We start from the raw sequence: 20,030 nt of genomic DNA on the forward strand, positions 1-20,030 counted from the left end.
GAGCCCAAATTTGCCCAAGCAAGAAAGCAGAGCCTGGGTATGCTCAAGGGACAAGTAGAAGATGCTCAGCTGCAGCTGAAGACCTGAGTTGGTGACACCCAGCCCTAATGTCAGGGCAGCTGTTTTATGGAGACACATCAGGCCTTGGCTGCAGTGTCCATGCTGGTGTGTTGTGTCTGTCTGGGGGAAATGTGCAATACTCAAAGGCTTGTTCCACATTTGGTTCTGGTTTTTTTCAGGCATCTGTGTCACTTGCCCTAAACAGGAACTGTTACATCAGTTAAAATCTTTAGTATTTGGTATCATAACTTGGCTCCCATTACTAGCAGCACTTGTGGCCATGTCCAATGGCTTTACCTGCTAATTTCTAATGAGGGAAGCTTTTTGCAATGGATGTACCTATTCATCCTCTTTTGATCTGACTAAGGTCAGGCTAGAAACAGTTCATGGTATTTTTACAGTTCCCAGTCTTTCTGATTTACCACTAGCAGAGGATGATAACTGGATAGCAAAAGGAAGATCACAATCAAGGCATGAGGCAATGGTTGCACTAAGAGTACAGGGGGACAGCACCAGCTCCAGCAGAGCTCAGAACATGGTGCATTGGGTTAGTTCATACAATGGTCATGTAGTGATGGGACAAGGGGAATGGCTTTAAACTGAAGGACAGTAGGTTTAGATGGGATATTGGAAAGAAATGTTTTCGGAAGGGACACCTTCCACTATCCCAGGGTGCTCCAAGCCCTGTACAACCTGGCCTTAAACAGTTCCACGGATGGGGCAGCCACAGCTTCTCTGGGCAACCTGGGCAGCCAAGAAGTCCTTCCTGCCTAACCCTGTCTTCTGGCAGTGGGAAGCCATTCCCCCTCGTCCTGTCCCTCTATCCCTTGTCCCCAGTCCCTCTGCAGCTCTCCTGGAGTCCCTTTAGGCCCTGGAAGAGCCTCTGAGGTCTTCCTGGATAATTCTCTTCTCCAGGTGAACACCCCCAGCTCTCCCAGCCTTCAACAAACACATGAAGCTGAAGCCTGTGGCAATTTTCTCACTGTCTGGTGATATCACATCCAACAACCAAAGTGTCCAGCTCTGGTTCTCTCCATTGCACTCTTTTTCCTGGTACCACTATGACAGCACCAAAGCCATGTTCCAGCTTGGTCCACTTTGTTCAAAAACACCAAGAAGGAAGTGTCTCCATATGTCTGTACCACACTGTACACTGCTACTTCCAAACAGCAGCCCCTGGAGCCCAAAGGGTGGGGAAAAACCCCAAATCCACACAACAAAACCTGACAGCTTCAGGTGCTTCAGGACAGTAACTGTCTCCAGTCTGAGGGCAGAAATCTAAAGTGATAAAATGCTTAAAGGGTACACATGATACCAGAGTGTGGGGGGGATTTGTTTCTTTTTTTTCTTTAATATATCTCTCGACATGTTTTTCTGTGGGAAGAGTTTCTTCTAGAGCAAGGAGTGGGAGGGAAGGAAATATAACAGAAGGAAAGGAACTGTTGCTATAGGCAACTCAACTCTTACACAATGGTGCAATTTCTGTAGTGATTATGGAATCACAGAATCACAGAATCATTAAGGTGGGAAAAGACCTCCAGGATCATCAAGTCCAATCATTAACCCAGCGCCACCTCCATGTTCACCACTAAACCATGTCCCCAAGTGCCACATCCATATGTTGTTTGAACACTTCCTGGGATAATTACTCCACTACTGCCCTGGGCAGCCTGTCCCAGTGCCTGACCACCCTTTCCATGAAGAAATTTTCCCCGATATCCAACTCAAAGCTCCCCTGCTGCAACTTGAGGCTGTTTCCTCTCATCCTGTCATGTGTTACCTGGGAGAAGAGATCAATCCCCTCCTGGCTCCACCATCCCATCAGGGGTTGTACAGTTTTAGAGAATTATAGTACAGCAAAATGACACACAATGGAATATTTTAAATAAAAATATAGAAGATATCAGACTAATCCAGTACTTCTTTATAGGCAAAGAATTGGAATCATATGAGCATTATTTCATACATGTAGTATCATTATTATGCAGAATCTGTTCGTAATTTTTCCACCTCCTTCACCCTCTGCTCTTCTACTGGTCTCTCTTCTTTTGACTGTGTGCATTATATATACTCTTTTGAGATTTCAGGTCCCCTGATTATAGTTTTTTTTCCCTCAAAGCCAGCATCTTTAAACCATGCCAGGAGAAGGAGATAAAATAGTTACAACCCAACTGAAATGAAGGCAGCTATATGGAGGAAATACACAGAAATCTGAAGTTCTTCCCACACACTATGGAAGGTGGAATTTTAAGTTATTCAGAAGTTCATCACCACCACTACACCATATACAGAAATTAAGCTTATATTGCAAACCCTCATCTAAAGCTACAGTAGGCAGCTCCTTTGGAAATATGAAATAATGAATTTGGTGTCCAAGCTGAAGCCTTCTTCATCAACCTTCTGCCCTAAGCCACATATGTTTCAGGCAAGACTGACTACTGCAATTTTAACTTAATCTCAGATTGGTTTCTCTTTCATCATATTCAGCTAGAGTAACTGTAGGATTTTAATGTTTGCTTATTTGGTATTGATCAAGAAAGCCAATGCTCTCATTGCAGAGTCAAGAAAACTGCAACTGTTAATGAAAAAATTACATGTAAACAACCTTTCCTGCTGCGTATCAAACCAAGAACAACTGAGCAAACAGGATGGGAGACGGCTTGAGTCATGCACTGTACAGTTTTATGTGCTAAAATAAATTCTGTTTTCCACATAGGCAATAAAAAATGGGACAGAGGACCCAATGGCACATAGAAACACTGAGGACAAGTAGCAGTTCATTTATAGACATTTATACCAGTTAGTGGGACACCCCCAGCTTGCCCTGTCATTGTGGAGAACCAAATTAACCAGGACTCTCGTGTCAGGGGGTTAGGATGATCTCAGGGAAAGGTTCTTCCCCCAGAGGCTGCTGGGGCACTGCCCAGGCTCCCCAGGGAATGGTCCCTACCCCAAGGCTGCCAGAGCTCCAGGAGTGTTTGGATAATGCTGCCAGGGATGCCCAGGGTGGGATTGTTGGGGTGTCTGTGCAGGGCCAGGGCTTGGGCTGATGATCCTTGTGGGTCCCTTCCAGCTCAGGATTTTCTATGGTTCTATGCTCTACTCATTTTGATAAATCTCTTTACTTAAATCTGAGAAACACCAACAAAATTTCTGGTGTTACTAATGATAGAAGTATAATAATAAATAAAATGCAGTCCACATCTCTCAGTAGTTTAAAAGTGTTAATTGCAGAGAGGATCTTCAGTATCCCACTGTCGGGGACATTCAGCAAACTGGTATTAACTGCTCTTCTCTACCTGCGCATCATTTCATTACAGATTCACTGAATCCCAGAACGGTTTGGGTTGGAAGGAACCTTAAAGCCCATCCCATTCCACCCCCTGCCATGGGCAGGGACACCTTCCACCACACCAGGGTGCTCCAAACCCTGTTCAACCTGGCCTTGACAATGCCAGGGATCCAGGGGCAGCCACAGCTGCTCTGGACACCCTGTGCCAGGGCCTCACCATCCTCACAGGGAAGATTTTCTTTTTCTATAGTAAAGAGTTCCTGGCAGCTCACAGTCTCTAAAGCATCCAACTTACCTTCCTAACAGGGATCTTGCAGTCCAGGTTCATCTGTCAATGCAAGAGATGAGAAAGGAAACCCATCACAAAAATAAATATATTTCAGTCAGTTTTTTAACAGCAAACATCAGCAGGCAAAGAATTAAAAACATGTTTAAAAACTATTTAAATAATTCTGGAATCTTGCTTTACCTGAAGTAAGAAAATATGAGAAGCTGATCAACTGAGCTTTAGATTCTCTGGAATGAGCCCACAGTTACAGCATCTGAGACTTCCCTTAAAAGCTTTTCTATAAATAACAACTGTGAGCGTTCCGAAAAGCAACATGAGCTTTGTAGAAGTCAAGTGGGAGTGCCTGGGGCTGGAAACACAGCTCTGACAAATCCATAGAACCACAGAATCCCAGAATGGTTGGGGTTGGAAGGGATCTTAAAGCTCATCTTATTCCATACCCAGCACCTCCCACCCATCCAGCCTGGCCTTGGACACTGCCAGGGATCCAGGGGCAGACTCAGCTGCTCTGGGCACCCTGTGCCAGGGCCTCTCCACCCTCTCAAGGGAGAATGTCTCTGCAATATCCCATCTAACCCTGTCCTCTGGCAGTGGAAAGCCATTCCCTCTTGTCCTGTGACCCCAGGCCCTCCTCCAAACTTTCTCCCCACCTCTCTGGGAGACTGTTTAGGCACTGGAATGGGCTCTGAGGACTCTCCAAATCCTTCTTTTAAAGACTTGTCTACAAAAAGTCCCATTGTCTCTGGAGAGGATTAAAGTCACCTGTTAGAAGTAAAAAAAATCAGACAAATATGCTTTCCCTTTAACCAAACCTTGCTACTTCTTTGGACATCTGCCCATCCTTGGGACTCTGCCTTGGAGTTTGCAGCTAGAAATTAATTTCTAGACTGCTTTGCCACAGATCATCAAACTACCAGGAACGTATTCACTTTTGTGGGAATTTTGATTATATAAACAGCCAAGTAAGAAGTTATATTTGCTCTTTTATCACCAAAATGCACATACCCCCTACATATCAATCCTTTGACCTGCACTTGGTGGCAGAGCTTCCTTGGGATGAATGTCAGGGGAACGATGAGCTGATTTCAGAGCTCCTTTCTAAAAATGTTAATGATCTCTGACAACCAAGTGCATGCAGGATTTTACAGCTGCCTGGTAATCTTCTTAACTGTAGTAATCATACAAGAAATTCTCCCTCAAAAGCACACCAAAAGCTGAATATATCACCTCTGTCACTTAAACCAAGTCTTTGGGGGTCTCCATGGATATTTCTATTCTTTACTGGCATTTTCCCATCACTCACCTCCTGCAGTTTGATGGTTGTATGCAAAGGAGAAGTGTTTTCCCCACTTCCTGTCACATTTTTTATTTTGGTGTAGGTTTCTAGCATTACTCTCTGAATACTAAACATAAACCCATTGCAGCTGCACTCAGAGCTTACAGGGAAGTTTGATACTTTAAAATTCACTATTTCCAATCTGGAACACAAAGTACATCCTTCAGGATAACTATCCACGACAGTAACACAGGTAGTTCTCATGGAATTTCTCACCAGAATGTATTTTCTCAAGGTGTACATAGGTATTCCTTATTAAAATGTTGCCACGCTGTTGAGTAACAGTGATTTTAAAAGCTCCCAGCCATGTTACACTGCAATTCAAGACAGGAAGGAAATGCAGCATCCATTGAAGCTGCAAAGGGCTCTAGAAAGAGCCGATTGAAAACCCTACAGAGGTATTTAACCGCAGCAAAATTAATTCCCATGCAGTGACAAGGGTTGTCACCACGATGGACTTCTTAATTTTAAAGCTTATAGGAAGTAGCAATTATTTAGCAAAGAATTTCTTATAGCATATTTTTTTGAGTCCATTGTGCACTCAAGTATGTTCTCTTGAAGATTATCACCCCTTCCTGGTGCCAGTCAATCACCTGCCTGTGTTATCATAAATGTTTTCCAGGAATAAATAATACTTACATTTGGGTTTTTTTCTTTTTATTTGCCTTTGCTTATAGTAAAAATGGGAAGAACAAAACCTGATCTCACTGGAAGTGAAGATTTAATTTAGATTTTGAATTTTAATGCACAATTTCTGAAGTCACAGCAAAGTAACATTTTCAGGAATTCACAAAATAATAGCAATGCAAATAATCTAAATGTGTCATCATCTGTCCCAGCACTGAAAACTGTATTTGCCCAGAGAAAGAAAGCCTGACTAATACAACACCCTACATGAAAGCCCACAAATATATATTGGAAAAATCAAAGTAAGGTGATTATGCATGAAATAAACCTTATGGTATAAGTTCAACAGCTTGATCAAGCATTGTTGAAAAATAATGGTGCAATAATGTTAAAAACCATGATGAATATGTCTGAAATCAAAAGCCTCACACAGCAATTTGTCCCGCAAGGAAAGTGTCAACCTCTCCTACTCAGTCATGTCAAACAGGAGGTACACCCAGAAGCCCTCAAGGTACACTTTCAGAGACAGCTGTAGCTCTGCTTTGGTTTTGTCACCTTCTTTTTCACAAGTTTGTTGCTTCTTTCCTCTATTTTTAGCAGTTGGCTCAATAACCCAATTCTTTACTGTTTAGGAAGACATCCTTAACAGCATTTAAGTTCCTTCATACTATTGTCAGCTGCTCCTATGAAATTTTCCCCAATTTGTTTTATTCCTTGTAACTAGAGTAATTATTAGAACAGCTGGCAGTGGTGGATTAAGTTTATTACTGATATTTGCACCTTTAATGCAACACTGAACCAATGCCTTTGCTAAAGGCTCTGCTTTGTTAAGCAAAAGCTTCTGCTTGAGCACCTGGCTGGCACTCAGCCTCCCCAGTGTTCTAGCTAATGCTCAAGCGGCACACCTGGCAAAGTTAGGATCTCTGCAAAGATGGGAGGGGAAGTCTGTGCCCATCTCATGAAGTTCAACAAGGCCAAGTGCAATTCCTGCACCTGGGTCAGTGCAATCCCAAGCACAAACCCAAGCTGGGCAGAGAATGGATCAGAAGCAGTCATGTGGGGGTGTTGGTGGGTGAGAGGCTCAACCTGCCCTGGCCATGGGCACTGAGCCCCAGAAACCCCCCTGTGCTGGGCTGAGCCCCCAGTGTGGGCAGCAGGGGAAGGGGGGATTCTGCCCCTCTGCCCCCTCAGGTGAGACCTCACCTGCAGAGCTGCCTCAGCCCTGGGTAACAACATCAGCAGGACATGGAGCTGCTAGAGCCAGGCCAGAGGAGGCCATGGAGATGCTCCAAGGGCTGGAGCCTCTCTGCTCTGGGGCCAGGCTGGGAGAGCTGGAGGTGTTCAAATGGAGAAGAGAAGCTCCAGGGAGACCTCAGAGCCCCTGGCAGGGCCTGAAGGAGCTCCAGGAGAGCTGGAGAGGGACCTGGGACAAGGGATGGAGGGACAGGACAAGGGGGAATGGCTTCCCATTGCCAGAGGGCAGGGTTAGGTGGTAAATTGGGAAGGGATTCTTGGCTGTGAGGGTGGTGAGGCCCTGGCACAGGGTGACCAGAGCAGGTGTGGCTGCCTCTGGATCCCTGGAAGTGTCCAGTGCCACACTGGATGGGGCTTGGAGCAACCTGGGCTAGTGGAATGGGCTGCCCATGGCAGGGGGTGGAATGAGATGAGCTTTCAGGTCCCTTTCCACCCAAACCATTTCCCCATTCCAAGTTTCTGCAATGGTAAGAAGTTTTTCAAAACCAAAGGCAATTCAAGACTCTCCCAGATTCTTTGCTGCAAATAGAAATTTAATTCCAATTATTTCTTTGATGGTGGCTATATCAACTACAAAGCTGAAGTTAGGCCTGAAAGATTTTAAAGTTTTTATCACAAGCTGACATGAATGTCTCCATGATGCTGTACATCTGATGCTTTAAATATTGCAGCACATTTCTGAATAGGTTACTGCTCACAATACTTTCTCCACGCTTAGCATCCCTTCTCTGCGCAGTTCTCAGAAATGAGCTGCTGCTAAACTTCTATTCATGCTACATTTCCAGGCTCAGCTAAGGACAGTAACTGCAGAGTAACTTCAGATGCTCACCTGGTCCCACAGACAAAGAGAGCTGTCACAGTCTCTCAAGAGTGAGGAATAAGTACTGGAACCCTTATAAGTTGTACTTGTAAGTACTCTGGGATAAAAGTAGACATTGGGGAAAACAACAATAAAGACAACTCTGAATGAGCACACTGTGCTCATGTGCATGATCTTATTCCTAGGCCATATGAAAGATTTGACAATTCTTCTGCTCAGACATTTTCAAAACCATAACTCAGAGAAGACATGAAGTACAATGTCCAAAAATGAGTGAACATTTGGAGCAAAAGGTTCTTAGAGACATTGACTTGAACAGTCAAAACCAATTGTGAAATAACTTCCAGGAATATTTTAAGAAATACACTTGAGGTTTGATTGTGCTCTGCTTAGTTGTTGGGTTTTTCTGAAGTGATAACATTATTTCCTTGTTAACTGTGACATTGGCATGACTTTCAAGAAAAATGTAGTAGAAAACCTTTGTGAAAGGGTTTGGTTTCACAGCATAGATGACAACTTTAGGAGAGGAACTTTGGGCAAAGCTGAACAACACACTCAGATCACACCAAGTTATCTTAAGAGTGCATTCACTGCTGTGAACTGATTTAAAGCATACATTTCTATCAGAGTTTTTAACTTTTCCTTGATGTGCACCCTTCTAAAACATAAACAGGCTCTGTGACGTTCACTACCCTAGAAACATGTCCCACCTCCCTAGGCTCCCCGGATACGCGTTGCACCTGCTCCTATGCAGAGCTACCACAGAGCCCACATTGACGTGGTTTGCATCCTGCAGGGCTCCTGTTTCCTCGGCTTCCTGCCTGCTGAACAACGCCTTTCTTGTTGCACTTTTGTCATTCTAAGTGCTCCTGGTACAGCAGGGCAACATATTCATTTCCCTTTCAATGAAAGTACTGTTTTTCTATTAAACATTAAATGTCCTCTGAAAATAAATGGAAAATTTCCTGAAACACTCAGATTAAAAACAAAAAACCACCCTTTGGGGTCACATTCAAACCTGCAATTTATAAAAAGCTCGCAAGCACTGGTGGTTTGATAAATTTGTCCTTCGCTGCCTCACACTGTTGATGTCCCTAAAGCAGGGCTCTGTCACCCCATGTGCAAGGGCCAACCCACACTCTGTGTCAGGATACTGGATTTTATCACCATTCTGTATAATAGGGTGTCAGGCCCCTCACAATGCTGGCACACCTGGGAAACAAGCACAGGCTTGTATACAAAAAGATAACACAGAAAAATTACACAGAAACTTCTACGCTTCTATCACGTAATTCTTAATGTGCATGTGATGCCTTGATCCAACTCATTACACCCTCATTTAGACAGACAAATTTCCCTGAGGGGCTGTTTTTTAACATTATAATAATCTAAGGTAACTGCTGGCTCTATTTTCATCCTATCACCTACTACCAAGTTATTATTTAGCCTTATACTCAATTACAGTTTCTGTGTGAATCTGTTTGGACAACTGTCAACAAAATAGGGATTTCTGGTGTTCTCTTCCTGGGAGATCCATTGCTCTGCACCCTGTTCTCATGGTTTCAAGTAGCTGTGAACTTTTTATGAATTGTTTTAACTTCATCTGACATCACTTCTGCAAGAATTCACATAGAACCCATTGATTTCAGGCTTCTTATCCAACAAGTTCAGTCTTGGCTGCAAGACTTACATATGGCATGGACTGTGTCAGGGCTTGGGATGATCTCAGGGAAAGGTTCTTCCCCCAGAGGCTGCTGGGGCACTGCCCAGGCTCCCCAGGGAACGGTCCCTGCCCCAAGGCTGCCAGAGCTCCAGGAGTGTTTGGACAATGCTGCCAGGGATGCCCAGGGTGGGATTGTTGGGGTGTCTGTGCAGGGCCAGGGCTTGGGCTGATGATCCTTGTGGGTCCCTTCCAGCTCAGGATATTCCAGGATTCTATCATTCTCCATGTCCAAACGTACCTGTGTGATCAGCTCTTTGCTGCCTGCAGAGCACACCTGAGGCAGCTGGTTTAGATCCAAATGACAACATTGTTGGCAGGTGTTCTTGGTTGGATGCACTGACCTCACCAAGTATGAAGAACTAAAGACCCTTTTGCCCCAGCCTATTTGTCATTTAAGTTTTCAGAAAGGGACAGACTAAGGACCACAACAAGCATAGAGCAAAGTTCAAAGAGGCCAGGCAGTTGCAGGTACATCACGTACTTGCTCTGAAAAATGTGCAGTTTTAGATGTGGTAACTCCTGGGTTAAGCACTTGTGAGATGCTGTAGCCCTTTGCAAACAGCCCTTTGAGGATCATATCTTTTTTGTCCCACCACAACCACCATGCTGTCACTCAGGTGGCAAATGGGGACAGTCACACAGGTTGGGGAAAAATGCCCCCTCGAGCTTTGTGTCTCATAGCTAGCTGAGCTGCACACACCCCTCCATGGGGGTGACTGGCCCTGGGTCCATGCATGAATGGACATATCAATAACCAGCTGCTGGACTGAAGGCATCCCAGAAGATGTGTTCCCATGCTTTCACATAATTAAGTTAGGAAAGAGATGTTTAGCACATCAATGTACATTTCTTCTTTAAACAGAAAACATTTAACAAAAAACATAAGAATGCAGGTGGAAAAAAAAAAGCTCCATAACTGTAAATTCTGAAACAGAACATAATCATTCCACAAAACTACACTTATAATAAAAATATTTGCATTTTATTTGAAGAAAAAGTTTTTCTCATTCCTAAAAATAAATCTCAGAACAAGACAGGTTAAATGCGAGCCAATTGTTAGCACTTCTTGCTTCCTCAACAGGACAAATATGGCAATTTTAATCACAAATATAGCGCTCACTCTCTCCTATTTTTCAATACATACACATTGAGGAAGGTATTTTTAGAGGCCTCAAAGACTGTACCTACTGAAACCTTCCCCTCCCTGCCCTCCCCACATCAAAAATAAATCAGTGATGGAGTAAGATAAAATACATCACCCCTTAAAAAGGTGAAATGCTAATTCTGTAATGGTTTAATTTCTCAAATACAGTGCTACAGGAATATCACCTGTTCCAGCATAATTTCAAGAAATTAATGGAGAACACTTATCATTCACTGTTCATCTCATTCTCTAAACAAACAGATATGAAAAAGCATTGCTTATGCAATAAGGCACTTCAAATCCTGTTTGGAGACATGATTCAGAATCATAGAATCATGGGATGGTTTGGATTGGAAGGGACCTTAAAGCCCATCCAGTCCCACCCTCTGCCATGGTCAGGGACACCTTCCTCTAGACCAGGTTGCTCCAAGTCCTGTCCAGCAGATTTACTGCAGAATGTGCATTAAACACAACCTATTTATGAGAACTGAATTTCTGACAAGAAGCAGATGTTTGAGCAAGAAGGTTGTAATTTCACACTGAATAAGTTATTCTTTTTCTCTATACATAGAGAGAGGCTTCTTCAGAAAGAGCCTCTGGACAAGAAGCTCATCCCCTACCACGACTGAAGGAAGTTGTTGTTTGAAGTGTCTAATTTGAGAACCAACTACCTGTACTGGCAGGAACTTTCAAATGAAACATATACATACAAAGGCATGGATGCTGGATTCGAGCAGCAGTGGTCCTGCTTGCTCTTTGTAGTTGCTCACAGATGTTTGTTGCTCATAACTAATTATCCTGTATACAGAATTCCAGTAGAAAGAGAGAAAAAAGACTGTAGTAAAAAAATAGTTGGTTTTATTTCATTGGCATGGCAGACAGCAGACAATTCATAAATTCAATTTCTTATTCTGCTTCAAATATTGCATAATTATTTCTAGAAAAATACTGTCTTGGGTTTGAGACAAGGACATTTGCCAGGAGGACGCATGAAAAGAGGGCAAACAGGCTCCAAGCTTAAAGTTGCAAAAAAAGTGGTTTAATTACCTAACAGAGTTGGAGGATAAATGCAGGCAAAAATAAACTTTTCATACAGTTTTGGTTCACTCCCCCCCTCCCTCTTAAGAACCTATAGTATTCACCCCCTTTCCTCCTTTACAATCCACAAGCCAGGTGGTGGGGGGGGGCAGGGTGTGGGATCTCTTTTCAGTCCACAGAGCAGATTCTCAAATTTACTCATCACCACAATTCTTCTACTACAAATACTCTTTATCTCTACTTGTTTCTCTCCAGACAGTTTTCTGCTCTCACCCCCACCCTCTTAAGAAGCAATCTCTGCGCTCACCCCACCCCCTTCCCTCTCTCCAAACCAGCAACACAGACAGGGGGCAGGTTGAGGGGTCCTCTGGTCAGTCCAATCAGGAAAAGAGGTTCTCTACTTAGCCAGGGGTCCTTCCCACGAGAGACAGTCCTTTGAGAACTTCTTTGGCGTGGGTCCAATCTCATGAGCAACATCCCGCCCGAATTTTGCTGCAACATGAGTCTCTTTGTCCATAAGGTGCTGTGCAGACTCTCCCGAGCCGAGGCCAGGCTGCTTCCATGCCAGGAGCAAGGAAAAGCCTTTCTCTCCCAGTCAAGGCCTTTTGCAGTTTTAACTCTTAGATGAGACTCCCACTGGTTCACAGTCTTTTCCAGGCATCCACCTGCTCCTCTGGAGTGAGCTGTGGGTGGATTTCTGCATCCTTATGGACTCCATGGGCTGCAGGAGAAACTTCTTGCTCCCCCCATAGCTTCCACCACGGCTAGCAGAAAGTTTCAGCTCCGGTGCCGGAAGCACTGGAGCACCTCTTTCTCCCCTCTTCTTCACTGACCTTGGCACTCTCCATGCTGTTCTCCCTCTACATATTTTCACCTCCACCTCCTCCTCCTCCAACTACAAAGTGAAAGAAGTGCGCGCCTGCTTTGTTTTGAATTTTTCTTAAACATGTTTTCACAGAGGCGTAACCAGCACCTCCAATTGGCCCAAACTTGGCCGGCAGCATGTCCATCACCTTCAGAGCCATCAGAGATTGGCTCTGCTGGACTTGATGTAAAAACTTCCAGAACTTGCACTCAGGACACACAGGAGCCATCTTTGTGCCACTCCCCACCCCTCAGACACCTCTCCAGGCCTACTACAACAGCTTCTGAGGGGTCCAAATTTCTCCTAGATGTTAAAAACACTTCACTGATGTTCTGGGCCAATCAAAACCACCACAAATACCTAAGGACATTTTTGTGGTGTTGGAAGGGAATGGGTTGGGATCAGGGTAATTGTGCTCACTCCAGAAGAGCTCAGGTGGGGGTGCAGGGAAACAGCAGGAATCACTGACAGCAACTCTGGACAAGAAGGTAGTTTTAATTCATTCCCATGAGAGGTCCATTCCATTTCTAAATGGTTCCCAGTTTGAATCAACACAATATTACAGTATGTTGCAAACATCTAAAGCAAGATACAAGACCTCATTAAAAGTTAAACAATCCAGTGTTCTTACCAGCATGACAGATATCAATTCAAAACAGGTCATTTTGCAATGGGAAAAAAGAAAAAAAGAGTAAGATTTTTTAATTTTGACTAGAAATACCCAGGTCTGGAACACTGATAAATAAGAAACACATCATCTCACCATTCAAAGGAAGCAGGTGAGGCGCTGAAGCCTAGAGGTACTTCTGACATTCACTGGAAAGTCAAAGCTGATTCATTAACTCATTATCACTCATTACCTCTGGCAACGCCTAGAGATATTTATTAAGGACTGAAACACACTGTATTAGTGGAAAAAACCACATCCCTCAAGAAACGGCAGTCTGAGATCAATACTACACACAGCAACTCCTTTAGTTACTTTAGTCGAAGGTGGGGATTGTCCTGCTGTGCTCTGTGCTGGGGAAGCCTCACCTCAAATGCTGGGGGCACTTTGAGCACCACAAGATCAGAAGGATCTAAAGAGTCAGAGAGTGTCCAAAGGAGGGACACAGAGCTGGGAAAGGGTCTGAGGAGTGGCTGAGGGCAGTTGGCTTGTTCAGCTGGAGCAGAGGAGACTGAGGGGAGACTCCTCAGGGGCTGCAGCTCCTCCCGAGGGGAGCCGGAGGGGCAGGGGCTGAGCTCTGCTCTGGGACAGGGACAGGAGCCCAGGGAATGGCTGGAGCTGGGTCAGGCTTGGGATGATCTCAGGGAAAGGTTCTTCCCCCAGAGGCTGCTGGGGCACTGCCCAGGCTCCCCAGGGAATGGTCCCTGCCCCAAGGCTGCCAGAGCTCCAGGAGCGTTTGGACAATGCTGCCAGGGATGCCCAGGGTGGGATTGTTGGGGTGTCTGTGCAGGGCCAGGGCTTGGAGTGATGATCCTTGTGGGTCCCTCCAGCTCAGGAGATCCTGTGATTCTATGACTCAGGTACCCTGACAGCTGACATGGAGCCACAGGCTTCACACAGGCTGCAATGCCAAGGCAAAGCAAAGCCCTGGCACCCTGACCATCTGTTGGCCACCCGCCCGAAAACATCAGAGTCACCAATAACACCTGTGTGTCCTCAGAGGTCTGGGAGCCACAGATACCTGACACGTACCTCGCCGGGGCCACTGCGTTCTGCTGCCTACAGAGGGAGTCAAGACCGGCTGCCACAGGAGTCAGGGAACCACAGCAAAGCCCAAACGGAGGTGAAAATCATCCAACGGTGATAAAGTGACTGAAGCCTGTCACAGAGGTACCACCTGGCAATATGCACATTCAGGTCTGTCCAGCAGGATATCCTGTCTCAAATGGTGCCTATAAGCAAATGCTGAGGGAAGAGGCAGAACAGAATCCTCCATCACAAATCCTTCTGCTTCAACTGTCAGCCCACAGAAAATCCCAAGTCTGTCACAATTTGTCCTTTGGTAAAGCTTAAAACATCTCTGAAGTACTTGCTCAGCCTACTTGTTTTTTCCCCTTTAACTTTCTGTAGGTGCAACACCCTTGAGCATCCCACAGGTGCAGTGCTTATTACCAGGATCCTCATCTCCTCCACCTGCGCTGAAGCCAGCTGCTCACAGCCTCATTGGCAACCCCAGTTCATGCAGTGCAAGAAGAGACAGCAAACAATCAGTTCCTATCCAGCGGTTTTGTGCCGCTTCAGATCCAGTATCTGCTTTAAATCATCTCTCCAGGCTGAGGAGTTCCAGCACGCTCAGTCATTCTTGCAATGGCAGCTCGGCTCTGCTTTTGATTACCAAAAATATTTTTTATTATTGTCACCAGCCCCAGGCTCTCCCCACATCCTACATATCCTCTCCAAGAATCATAGAACTTTTGAGGCTGGAAAAGACATCTAAGATCATTAAGTCAAACCACCTACCCAGCACCACCACCATCCACCACTAACCCATGTCTTCAATTGCCACATCCACACAGTTTTTGAACACTTCCAGGGATGGAGACTCCACCTCTGCTCTGGGCAGCCTGTGCCAGGGCTCGACAACCCCTTCTGTGAAGAAATGTCTTGAAAAAAAGGGGAACAGAACTGCATGCCGTCTGTATCCTGAGCACAGGTGAAAAATAGCAACATAATGTTCTCTGTCCTCTATTTTTGTTCTTAATGTCTGAGATTTTATAAGCTAATGCTCTGCAACATCATAAACTCCAGTATTTTGCTTCTGACTGGTGATGGCCACCTCAGCTCCTAATCTTGTGGAAAAGCCAGGAGAGTTTCCCCCAGGCTTTACTTCTGTATGTTAGCATGACGGCTTCCTCTAACTCCTCACATCTGCCCTACAGAACATTGGATGATGTCACCTCACTGATCATCTCTTTTTTGGACAATGAATATACTGATCTACACCTCACAGGGAAGTTTAAAAACACACTGTGTGACTCCTGCCACACCATGTCACCAGCATCACCTGCTATAATCTGGCAGAAATAGCTGTTCACAGAAGAGGCAGATTTCAACATAAAACCAACCAGAAACAACCCAAATCTCTTAAGCTCCTACCAATTAATTCCAAATTTCACTACTGTTCTAATGGAGATTAATACATAGTGTGCTGAATCCCAGCATTTCTTACAGACAAGAAATTAAGATTCAATTAATATCATACAATTACAGAGCTGTAAGTGATACATGTATTCTGAGAACAAAGTATGTACAATTTTGTTTTCCTAGTGGTCCGTGAAAACTATGGGAATTGCAGTCTTCAGTCCTAGAAGGGACTTCTCCCTGTACGAACCATGCAATTTATTCCAAGAGCTAATCTGGTGGCCTCATGGTTCTCACCCTTCCCTACACTACCCCAAGCATAGGCAGCATTTCAAACAACCTTTTCCAGCTTAAAACCCTTACTGCCAACCTTGATTTGGAGCAAGAATAACAAAAGGCCATCATGTTTGCGCATCAGGTCTATGGATTTGCTATCACTGGCATTAAACATGGACCAGGTAAAGAATTGCCACTGTGGGTAAGGAGGGCTTACCATTGAGAAATGTGTTTATTATGGGAGCTGGATAATGGTCCTGTTCTCCCCCTGTCCTCTGCAAAATGACTCCTCACTGCTGTGACCATGGAGCATCCAATAAGGGTTATGAGCATTTTCTGTTCCAGCACAAGTGTCTCTGCCTTTGATTGGAGCTCCTTGGCAGCTCATAGGACTCCGTCCACCTCCAAACATCCCATCCCATACTTGGCAGTAATTTGGTACTTGCCCTTAGAAGTAAATCCTTTGGCTTAAGACAAATGTCTCATCTGTGTTTTCCTTTTATTTTACTTCTTGATATAACTCCACTTTGTGATCTTCATGACAAAAGATGAAGTAGGTCATTAGTAGGTATGTCAAACTAGCCTGGAGAAATTAGCCTGGGGAAAAGGAGGCTCAGGGAGGACCTTCTCACTCTCCACAACTCCCTGAGAAGGTCCAGGGAGGGACCAGGTGGGAGTGGGGCTCTGCTCCAAGGGAACAAGTGACGGCACAAGAGAAGCAGCCTCACCTTATGCCCGGGGAGAATTCTGCATGGAAAGGGCTGTCAAGCCTTCACACATGCTGCCCATGGCACTGGTGGAGTCACCACCCTGGAAGTGTTTGAAAAACGTATGGATGTGGCACCTGGGGACACGGACTTGATGATCTTAAAGGTCTTTCCCAACCTAAACAATTCTGAGATTCTGTGAAATGGACAGAATGGGCTGGAGATGCTACTGCACAGTGTGTACTGATGGTCAGTCTAGGCAGTTTTCTACCCTCCCAAAGCTTCACAAGTTGGCAATTTTTTCTTGAAGATGCCAAATCTACTCCTTTATCAGAGCTTCTGACCTGCACCCAGTGCAGACAAGCCTCATGCTTTCAGTTAGAGAACAAAACATTGATGTATCCTTTTAGACTAAAAGCTGCTGATGAATTTATTCATCCCTGATGCCAAAACAGAGGTATTCCTATGAAACTGATCAAAAACATTCCATAAGCTCCACTGTCTGATTTAGTGCTGTAAGTACATAGATTTAAAGAGCAAGTCAAAGCAACTCCCTAGTTAAGCAAATGCACAACCAGTTCAACACCACAAGTCTGAACAAAAGGTCTGTTTTTTTCCTTGGAAAGCATGAGCAGTGTATGTCTGTAATAAGTCACGTGAGATGTAAAGACAATGACTCACCTCGTTATCTTCAAAGCATGAGAACAAAATACTCTGCTGAGACAAAAGTCCCTCGAGAATGCTGATACCCGCTGCACTTTGCTCTCTGGTGGCAGCAAGGAACAATAAAACAATTCCGATAAACCTCCACAAAAACAGAACTGCAGAGATTACAGGGTTTTAGTCTGGATTTCTGTGTTATACATGCTCATCTTACAGCTCCAAAAAGGCTCCCTCTGAGGAACAGGCCTGCAAATTCAGCCTAAGGTCTCAAAACTAAATATGTGCAGAGCTGAGGAGCAAACGTACCAGCAGTAAAAGTTCTGGTGGCCAGAGGAAAGGAATCCCATGAGACATGGTAATCGTTTCTGTGGATAATCACAAGGGTTAGTTCCATACAATCCAAAACTGACACTTCTACTACAAGCAACAAAACCCTGCAAAATCTTCACAACTTGACACTGTGCCAAAGCAGGAAATTCCTAATTTAATTTACCCAGAGCCCTCACTGCCCATAAGCCATATCTCTTTCTTCTCAAAGCTGCCCGAGTACTTACAATGAGTGTGTTTTATCTGCTCTATCGGACAGCCACAGGTGACAGGAACCAATTATTCCTAACATGATCAAAAATTCTGACTCTAATCCAGGAAATAGACATAGTTCATGAAAGCTCAGAAACACAACCATTATGCCACGTAGCCCCTGCCTAAAGACACAGTGCTGCTGGTGAGGCATTCCTGTCAGGAGTCCAAGGGAATTACTTGCCATAATCTAGACCAAAAGCTGAGATTATTAACTCTTATGCACTATTACTTTGAGTTACATGAGAAGAAATATTGAGCAGTAAAATTTAAACTGCATTAAACTACAGTGTAGCAAAGGAGGTTCCAAAACTGGGTTTTCTTTTCAATTATTCCATCATCCAAAATCCACATTGGAATGCCTAGATGAACTGTGAGGGCATGGAGAACACTGAAGCTAGTGACAACTAGTCTTTTCAGTTAAACATTTGCCACACAAATCATAGCGTATCTCAGTCATTGCTGTCTTGACTGTGCAACTGGCATACAAGAAACATTGAAGAGCTGGAGCATGTCCAGAGAAGAGAATGGAGCTGGGAAAAGGGCTGGAGCACCAGGAGCAGCTGAGGAAGCTGGGGGAGCTCAGCCTGGAGAAGAGAAGGCTCAGGGGGGACCTTCTGGCTCTGCACAACTCCCTGATAGGACTGTGGAGCCAGACAGGGGTCAGACTCTGCTTCCAGGGAACAAGGGACAGGACAAGCTGTGCCAAGGGAGGTTCAGGCTGGACATCAGGAAAGAATTTCTTTTCTGGAAGAGTGGTGAAGGGCTTGAACAGGCTGCCCAGGGAAGTGGTGGAGATACCAACCCTGGAAGTGTTCAAAAAATGAGTTGACATGGCACTTGGGAATATGGTTTAGTGGTCATGGGGAGATTAGCTTAAAGGTTGGACTTTATGGTTCTGGAGGTCTTTTACAAAATGAATGATTCTATGATAAACAAATACTATCAATACTGGTTGCTACCCCAGGTGTTAATCCATGTTCCCTTCCTGAATGTTTGCTGTTAGGCTGGGGAATAAGTTCCTCTGTTGCCAGGATGGACCACAGCCCTGCCCAGTGACCTGGTCTGGACAGGGCCAGAAAGGACAGCTCTCCTTGGCCAGCAGCCACAGATATTCATGTGAGAGTTTGCTCTCTGGTACAGCTTACTAGCTTACTCCACAGATAAATTAGGCTTAAACTGTACATGGCTGAGTGCTTTAAAAAAAAAAAAAAAAAAAAAAAAAAGCCCAAAAACAAACCCAAAAAAACCCCAAAACCAAAAAAATAAAAACAAAAATAAAGAAAAAACAAAACAAAAAAAACCAAAAAACCCAGCTTCCAGGCAGAGAATTTAGTGATATCCCAGTTCAGCATCACCCTGCAGCCAGGCAGCTTGTGAAGACAGGCTGACTAATGCAGGTCAATCCATGATATAACACTGAGGTCACAACTGATTAGGCATGGAACTAAGATAAACCAGACAGAATATGCCAAACAAATAACAAATAGCTCTTCAATTCCTAGCAATAAAGGATTTAAAATTGCTAAAAGGCTTCTGCCCAGCATGACTAGCCCACCTCTGGTCTCTTACTTAGTATGCTACAAAATAACAAGTAAACACCTAATTTTTGTAGGTGTTGTTTCAATTGTAACAAAAAGCTGCTCTTTTGTCTTATGTGGACAAATCAGCAGCAGCTCAGACCCCAGGAGTTACCACAGCCATGCTGAGCTCTCCTAAAAGAAAATATAACCCTGCAGTTGCTACCCTGCAAATTTTATGGCAGAGCTGATTTAGAAAGCAAATAAATGATCTGTTCATGTGTCCCTAAGTCACTAACTTAGAACACTCCTTCTGCATTCAGCAGTTCTAGTTTGCTGTTGGATTTAAATTAAAGCCAAATCATGCAGATAAGCCACTCATGGCAATGGGGATGCTCATGTAGAGATCCAAAACTGAAGGGAGGAAAAGCTGTTAGTTGTAACAGCCAACAGAACAAGTTCCCTTAAATTATGTTGTTAAATTGCATGAGGAAAACTGATTTAACAACCTGCTCTAAAAGTCTTTATCACATCATACACTGTCTCTCCTCACTGAGGAAGGCAGAAAACTGTCAGAGCATTCCTCCTCTTGCTGTACCTCCATTGCTTGTGCATACACTATTCTGAGGACATAGTTCACCTCAACATTCAAATAACAGAGCCTTTATTTTTAAAAAGTCAACATTTGCAAAGATGTTACAAACATTTTATAGCGCCATTTGTTTTCATGCTCACTTATTTAACTGCAG

General features: G+C 44.3%; 1 protein-coding gene across 6 annotated transcripts in view; it reads right to left on the reverse strand.

The window, feature by feature from the left end:
• The window catches only part of MATK (megakaryocyte-associated tyrosine kinase), a 35,027-nt gene that overhangs the window by 10,461 nt on the left and 4,536 nt on the right, over positions 1 to 20,030 (reverse strand). For 2 of the 6 annotated variants that reach the window (XM_085040164.1, XM_085040160.1), the window contains exons 1-2: positions 3,822 to 3,935; positions 3,648 to 3,680 (exon numbers count right to left, since the gene is read on the reverse strand). The exons of 2 other annotated variants lie outside the window; for them this stretch is intronic. In XM_085040164.1, the coding sequence (XP_084896290.1) occupies positions 3,648 to 3,680 (33 nt within the window). In that variant the 5' untranslated portion in view covers positions 3,822 to 3,935. Of the gene's footprint in view, positions 1 to 3,647; positions 3,681 to 3,821; positions 3,936 to 20,030 lie in introns of those variants that run through there. 2 more of the 6 variants (XM_085040166.1, XM_085040169.1) reach the window with 2 other exon arrangements.

The sequence above is a fragment of the Lichenostomus cassidix genome, chromosome 28 (assembly GCF_008360975.1).
Source record: "Lichenostomus cassidix isolate B80296 chromosome 28, HeHo_3.0, whole genome shotgun sequence".
Classification (NCBI taxonomy): domain Eukaryota; kingdom Metazoa; phylum Chordata; class Aves; order Passeriformes; family Meliphagidae; genus Lichenostomus; species Lichenostomus cassidix.